The sequence below is a fragment of the Opisthorchis viverrini genome (assembly GCF_000715545.1).
Source record: "Opisthorchis viverrini unplaced genomic scaffold opera_v5_129, whole genome shotgun sequence".
Taxonomy (NCBI): Eukaryota; Metazoa; Platyhelminthes; class Trematoda; order Opisthorchiida; family Opisthorchiidae; genus Opisthorchis; species Opisthorchis viverrini.
In genome coordinates, this window is record NW_008751783.1 from 522,562 (window position 1) to 530,566 (window position 8,005).

Sequence of the window (8,005 nt, forward strand, 5' to 3'; positions counted from 1 at the left end):
ATATATACATATATATAATAACCTTGAAGAACAAGATTTGCGTTAGCACATATGAAGCGTGACTGACCAATGGGAAAGCAACACTATCTTTTTTTCAATAGTAGTAATGGTAGTAATATATTCCAAGTGGGTTCCTCTGCTGGCATACAGGGTCTACATTTGTAACGAACAACCCTTGTTTGTTTGAGATGAGTGAATATACTTGTTGTTCATGTTCATGAATTGTTTTTAGGCTTTCTGACATATCGCATTTTAACTTTGTTGTATTAGCACTGCTGGCATACAGGGTCTACATTTGTAACGAACAACCCTTATATGTTTGAGATGAGTGAATATACTTGTTGTTCATGTTCATGAATTGTTTTTAGGCTTTCTGACATATCGCATTTTAACTTTGTTTTGTGTATTAGCAGGCTGGTTCAAGGCTCTGGGCTGCTAGAGCTATTGAGCAATGCACGTACACGCCGTGTTCGTCAAGTACTCGTTCCAGATCGAACCCCTTGCCACGCGGATCATGCGGACGATGGTTTGGGTCGTCATACAACTGCTGCCGTCGGTCTTCTCAAGGGCATTTATCCTCCGTGCTCGCTTTCGAAGACTCACCAGCCTAAGCAGATAAATTCTTCAGCTCCATCGTCACCAGCCTCCGACAAACCCGCTGTTCAGGATGACGCGTTTGAGAATCCCTATTCACCCACTCCCAGTCCACCCGGTCGAATAATCAAGGATGTTGTAGTGTTCGATCCTCGGCACTACCCTGATTTAGTTAGACGGCTTCGACTGGATGTGATGGAACCGCCTGCAAGCCAGGTAGGTTTTTTTTCTTAATTTGTATTCACAATCTTCGACAATTTTCTGGTTATCCGCGGACTATGCTATTACTGTGGTGATTAACTGCTGTGGTAGACGTAATATCCCGATAACGACCCTACTTTTCGTGGAGACGTCACGGACCAATCTCCAGTCATAGACTAACTGATCGTTTTAACCTCCTTTCTTGTGTGTCTCATAGATGTTCACGGGTACCTCACTAGATTATTAAGGCTTACAAGCTATGGTATTACTATACCACTAAGTCCATCGTAAGATTTAGTGTTTCCCATTAATTTTAATTTGGTTCTTCTACCGAGTTACTGGGAAACCTAAAGATATGCAACAGTTGTTAGCAGAAGAGGACACGTCCTTTTTTACCTGTATCATTTAGCTAAATGTGGTGTGGGTATCGTCCACTATGCAGCACTGGCAGTCAAAATAGCAAGGATGCTCTTGCTTTGACTTTGTCCGCATCCTGATTGTGGCTGCTTCATCTCCCGTCTTGGAGCTTGTTTTAATCCTTATATTAAGATCTGTCTTCAAAGGCGGCTGCCTTTATATTTCCGATGTCTAGACAGCCGCACTACTTAGTGCAGGTTGTTTTAAGTCCCGTGCAAAATAGATTACGTTTCCTATGAAACCATATCTTCGAGTCTGGTATATTGGCTCTGCATCTGGTGCATTCATTGTTTGGTGTTTTCTGTCACTTTCTGCGGATTCACTGAATCTCATTATTGAGGCATCCCAACATGATTGATGGCCGGGTATGGCGTGGATCCATAGGGTGTCAGATAAAAGCGGTTTGCCAAATTGTTCAAATTTGGAACACTGGCGTCAGGTGCCTCACGTATTTGAGCCTCTGCAGAAGTATTGGTACTGTGAAAAACGGTGTGGCTTTGTGTGCTGCCGTTCTAAATGTCGGTCTAATATCTTGTCGTTTATTGTATCCCCTTCATCCTACACAGCCTCGTTTATCGGTTACCTTTACTCCCGTCGAAAGTTCAATGGCTTGTTCTGATTTTTGTGGAAGTGACCTCACGTTCTTCAGCTGTGTTTTGGTCTTCATGCCCTTATCCTTTACCCTCTGGACATGATTTTTCTTTCGCCGATACAGACGCATCTGATATTTGATAATAAACGGCGACGAAGGGGTGGTGCCTCATTTTTACTGACAATGTGTGTAAAACACAACTGTCTCTCCGTTTCCTGTCCTTGTTGACGTGATCCGTTCACTAGGTGTTGGAGAGACCTGAGATGTGGTTGTGCCACAACCACTAACCCACCACTACGCTCCCCAATAACGCACTGGTGATGTCACCTCGATTGGTGATGAAACGTTTGCAATCAAATTGCCAGCTCAGCGAACAAGACAACGACCATTGTATTCTTTCTCCAAACGCGCGGAGAATTTCAAGTAACTGGTGCTTTAGGTGAGAAATATGACCTTGAAATCGATGGGGCAAAACAGGGATAAGTTAAAATAGAGTGTAGGATGGTTCCCCATAAATTTGCGAAGTTGGGAAGGACGGTCAATTTGTAGCTCCTACCGATGATGCTGAATGGTATCCAAAATGGTTGAAGAATTAAATGAAAAACTCTGGAGGAGTTGGGACCAGAAGGCATTTTGAACTCGTCCATCTCCTAGAAAATTCAACCCCACTGGGATGAATTCCTCGCGAGTGATTCATGTCGGCCCTACACCGTATCTGTTGCATACCTCATTACTAACACACTACTTGTCGTTGATTCAGTAGACGGTCATCCAACTAAAAGCGATCCCACCACGTTTTGATGTTGGACGCATATTCTGTGCAAAAGGGCTGCCCCGAATCACTGTCCTCGGTACATTGCTTCCGTTGCTACGATCTACGCGCGGACACTCTTGAACTGCGTGGGTTCACAAAACCTGAGTCTGTTGGCGGTACAGGTTGAGTGATTCGTGTTTCTAACGCTCCCGATACAACAGAACACTTGGAGTTATCCGTTCCACCCGGTTCGATTAAAGATGTATTGTTCAAACTGGAAACAAGCAAATTTTCAGAGCTTTTGGGTACCAGAGAATTAGTAAACAAAGTAACGGGGTTGGGGAGTCTGCCGTTTGCTCGCCTGAACAAAGGACAACTAGCCCACCACATTGAGGTAGATACGATTGAAGGTCTCATGTGGGTGAGGGTCAATAAAGCCGGTACATGGTGGATTAGGGGGAAGGGACATGGGCCGGGGTTGTCACTCTGCCAGGCTCAATGGTCTGGACACAGACAAGCGGTGGGCGTAGATCCAAGCAGTCACGGAGAGAGACGCGGGAACACCAAAAAGTAAGTGAAAGGCCACGGGTAAATATGTTAACACTAGTAAGTGAGGGGCAGAAGTAGGTAATTCACTTGTAAGAGAATTGTCGAATAGTATGAGGAATTTTCAACCCAACCCGATACTCTGGGCGTCGCTCATTCCGTTCGTAGTATCCAATGCGTTGCGCACCGAATTAGCGTCACGACTGAGTGATCAGATTTGCTTCACTACTTTACGCGCTTTCTTGATAAAGTGAGACTGCTGGTTCTGAACAGGACGTGCGACATGCCAAGTCTAGTTGATGGAGAGTTTTGATATCAAGGCGTTTTTCTCATCAATCGAATGGCTAAATTCACAGAACGGGTGGTTCCTGTAGAATTGAGAATCCCACTGTCAAGATCAACCTGTTGCGTCTTCGATAGATGTACTCACAAACGCTGCATTTAATCCCATTCATTCGTCTTCCCAATCACACAAACTACACATGCATATACCAACTTTAATTCATTAATTTCGTTTGGACGGTCAATCCACTGCAGACTTCCATTCTTTGCCACTGTTCTAGCCTTTGATTAAACATAATAACCAGTGGGCCGTGTAATTGAGACTCGTTTCCTCGTTCCGACAGTATCGAGTTGTATCCGCAAAATAAGCTAGCGTTCATACAAAAATGTGCTTGGCTACCATAAATCAGAGTACTGTAAACACGCAGCTTTGGGTCTTGTTCCAACGTCTACATCCGTGACGTAAAATAACAATGCCTCGTAAGGCTAGATTGCTTACATACGTGTCTGTATTTATTCAATCATTGGCACCCATATATATGCGTACAAACACCGTAATGGCAAGCATGTTGGCTGCTAGGCCGGCGCAAACCACAAGCAAAACGGACCAGTACCAGGTCGTCATTGGTCCAGAAGGAGGAAAACTCTGATGTGTAAAGGCGTTACATATGCGAATTCAACAGGTTTACGTCCTTTTTTGCTCGTCACCAAGACTATATCCATGTTCTGAGACTGAAAAAGCTGCTTCAGGTGACCTGAAAATGTCTCTGGTTTTCCTTAAGCGTCAACCTCTTGATAGCCCCTATCTAGGATTGGACAAGGTTTTTAACCCTCGGGATCAATAGATATTTCTCTCCAAGCAAAAGCTGCCATTTTGCAGTAGTTGTCGAGCTTTGGTCCTGCAATGGTTTCGCGGGCTTCACTGGTTGCAAGCCAAAGTAATCCCTCACTAAGTTTGAGAGATCTGGTCTTCATTTCAGCCTTCATTTTCCATACCCTCCGAAGTGTGGCAACAAGCGTCCCTTGCCGAGAGCTTGCGTCCGCTCTTTGCCGATGCGTCTTGTGTCTCCGAAAGACACATACAATACCCCATTACGGACATAGACCTCAAGGGGACGAGCTCAGATATTCCACACTTTACTCTGATGAACTGGTGATCCTGATACAATTGTTCGTAGTGTCTACGGTTTGGGAGTTGCACCCAGCTTCGCAGCTGAAAGCACTTTACTGGGCTATATGTAAATAAGCAGTAGACAATGTTTGTCGTGTCAGCATACGCCCCGATGGGCTATTATGACTGCTTCAGTCAAGAAAAATGGATATATTCATCCTAGCGGATGATATGAACGCCCAAAGGAGACAAGCTCGAGGAAGCAAAGGCAAGTGGTACATTCCAGGTCGAGGATTATTCAGTTGTGTGCTGGACATCGTCTTTTCCCAGCCAGTAGGAACTTTCAGCACAGGCACTCATACCGAATCTCAAGCCAGACATGCATTCAGTTGGACGATGTGGCTGTCAGCTATGATGGAGAGCCCCAACGGAAGATTCTCATTCCTTCTGGGGTAGGCAACTTAACTCCGATCATTCCATCTTGCGGGTCCAGTTGTCAGTCCGCTTCTCCTCAGGATTACGCATACTGAAGGAAGGCAATTTCGTTCATTTTCGGCGAATTTCGGTAGCTCAGCAGTATGAAGCTGATCTTGTTGGAATACTACTGTAAGCGCACCGTCACTCTAATGACGAGGAATGATTGCAGTATGAGTGGAAGAGAGTGAAATAAGTTATACCTTTGTGATAAAAATTGCCCTGTCTATCTTTTCCAGCTCTATTCCCACGAATGAAATTCGGGTTGTTTTCACGCCCTTTTTTCTCTTATTTTATGCCATGGTTACATGTTATTGTAGTTCTCTACTATAGCGTGGCTCACTAGGTCACACATCTGCGATGACGTTTTTATTGCGTGAAAGCTGTTGCCTTTAAATCCCATCAAGCGGTACTACGACAGTTGAAAATCTACTTTTGGAGCGATGAAACTCAGAATGGTGTAATCTTCATGTTGAATTTTTCAGTATGCTTCCCGGTATTTCTTTCAGAAGTTTGCTGCTGACTTCAATTTCCTATAGGCTCCTTGAAAGAATAGAATATCGCCAATTTCGCACAACGCTTTCTCATCTGAACTCAGATTCTGAGGTCTTATGAATTTGAAGTTTACTAGTGGTTGTGAAGATATAACGAGAATTTGGGTGCGAAACATTGTGAGTGGCCATGCTGGTTCCGAAACATGTTACATTCTCAACAGAACAGCTGATTGAGCATGCAGTTTGAAGTTTCGACTGTGCGCATGGCAACTCTTGTTTTTGAATCTAAGACGGACAGTCCGTGTAGTCCACTTGCACGTCATACGTTAATGGTTGGTATGCAGTTGTTGAGAAGACTTTGTCTGATTGATGTTAGTCCTGTGTGACACCGCTGATGTTATCTCGGTTGTTCACGGAAGGTTTGCAGCAAAATTTCTGGGCTCAGTCAACAGTTCATCCGTCAGCTGTACGACTTTTCCTCTTATATCGACTTCCAGTATAACAGCAACTCATTTCAATACGTTAAAGACACTGTTGATTCGCGGAATCTTCATATTCGTCGTACATTTATGAGAACTGAAACGTTGTTTGTTATTACGTTCAACCTTATTTTGCATTCAACCCTTCAATCACGTATTTCTCCCTTTCCAACAGTGCGGCACATTTTGGGCAGATGATGCCGAGCTGAATCAACTTCATACCGAGGGTTTCCGCTACGTCCGGTTACCGCTTCGAGATAACGATATCTACTTCATCCCAAGAAACGTTGTTCACCAATTCAAGACGGTGTCAGCAGGTGTCAGCATCGCGTGGCACGTACGCTTGAAGCAGTACTACGAGAACACCAATGACCACGTCGTCGCAACTATGTGTTCGGGGGCGACCAGCAGTTCAGTTACACCCACCACATCGGCCAGTAAGGTGGAGTCGGTCCTTGAGGCCTCTTCACAGTCTGAAGCACCTCCAGCTTGTGCTGTCACCACAAATTTAGATGATCAGCTACCAGCCCTGCCCACAGCTCACAGTCCTCCGTCAAACGTGACAGATGACACCGTTCTCGAATTGAATACCTCTATTGCCTAACTCCATCCGGCTAACACGAATTCTTTAAAAATAGTGGTTCTAGCATTTAACGCGCCATTCACATTTGTTAGTGCCAGTGGTAACACCTCTTTCATATTCTGCTAGATTTACGGAACATGGGCGCAGCTTCCGTTAGCCCTTTGGTGACCACTATCACGAACGCATCATTGCGTTCGCTGTGATTAGTCCTTTCTGTGTATAAATCCGACTTACCTATCCCCTAACTATATTCTTTAATCATGGTTACTTACATTCTTGTACACCTGTTCTTACTTCTATTTACCCTTATACTTTGTGTTATAGCTCAACTCTTCATGTTAATCGGTTCAACCGGTTGCTGTGAATAATATTTCTGAGTTTTTTTAAATCTTAAATTCAATTTTTCATGTGTTATCTCGGAAGCACGCCCAATGTCTCCTTTCTGTCACAGTGATCGGTGCCTTTTACCTTTTGGAGATCCGGTTTTTCCTGCTTATGGTCACTGTTGTAGGACATTCCGTATTTACTTGGATCATCTTTGAAGTTAGAATACGACCCATTCATCTCCCATTTTGATGTGAGAGTTAGCTCGTCAGGATCGTAACAACGCAACGCTACACATATCAGTTACTTGTGAGGCTTGGTCGTCCGGAGTTAGTGAGCGTAGCCTCGGCTTGGAAGTGCGGAACATTACCCTGTGGATAAAGCTCGGTGATTAGCTCACCGGTGGGTATTTCTGAACGGTTAGTGATAAACACGGTTTGTTGACCCGGAATTCGAGTGCAGAATACACCTATATTTTAAACCTAAGTATCTGGTTTGAAATCATCCTACGTCTTTCTGTCTGTCATGAACATTCTTGAGAATACGAATTAGAAATAACCAGATGATGAAAATATTCCCGACTTTCGGTGCTGGCCATGGCGAAAATGGAACCTAATGTTAGTTCTCACCCAGTATCGCTCATTGTTTGCTTGTTTATTGTCGTGTCGCGTGAATCCAGGGTGTTCCCCAAGTCTGTTTCTGGTACCCAGCAGGTTGGCCGTACAAGTTTTTTCTAAAACGTTTTGCTAACATCATCGGTCGACTAGACCAACAAACGTGACTACGTCTGAGTCATCCACTTGCAACGGCACCGATTTGGTCAGACTGTCTACACGGTTCTTTCGTTTACAGCTCTATAAATGGGGGAAGGTGAGCCACATGGGTTCGTATTGTTGCAGTATCATTGGCATAATATGAATGTGCGGAACAAATTGTGCCCAACGCTGCTGGGAAAACAGTGGATTTGTGTGAGATTGACTGGAGAAGGAACGGACACGGTTGTTTGAAGTGTGCGTCACTGTTGTCAATGTTGTTAGAGAAGGTACCAAAGAAGTTAACCCATGATTTAGGACCAACAACATTTGGGTGAGGTGATTCACTGTTGGGTGACGAAAATGCAAGGATACCACCCATTTGTATTCGAATGAATACAA

The 8,005-nt window shown here is 44.3% G+C and overlaps 1 protein-coding gene across 1 annotated transcript in view; it reads left to right on the plus strand.

Moving 5' to 3' along the window:
• The window catches only part of T265_06247 (hypothetical protein), a gene marked incomplete at both ends in the record, with an annotated part of 40,985 nt that extends 34,437 nt beyond the window's left edge, over positions 1-6,548 (plus strand). Inside the window, 2 exons of the mRNA XM_009171457.1 lie at positions 414-810; positions 6,120-6,548. Coding sequence (XP_009169721.1) covers positions 414-810; positions 6,120-6,548 — 826 coding nt within the window. The remainder of the gene's footprint in view (positions 1-413; positions 811-6,119) is intronic.
• Between the last annotated feature and the right edge of the window lie 1,457 nt (positions 6,549-8,005).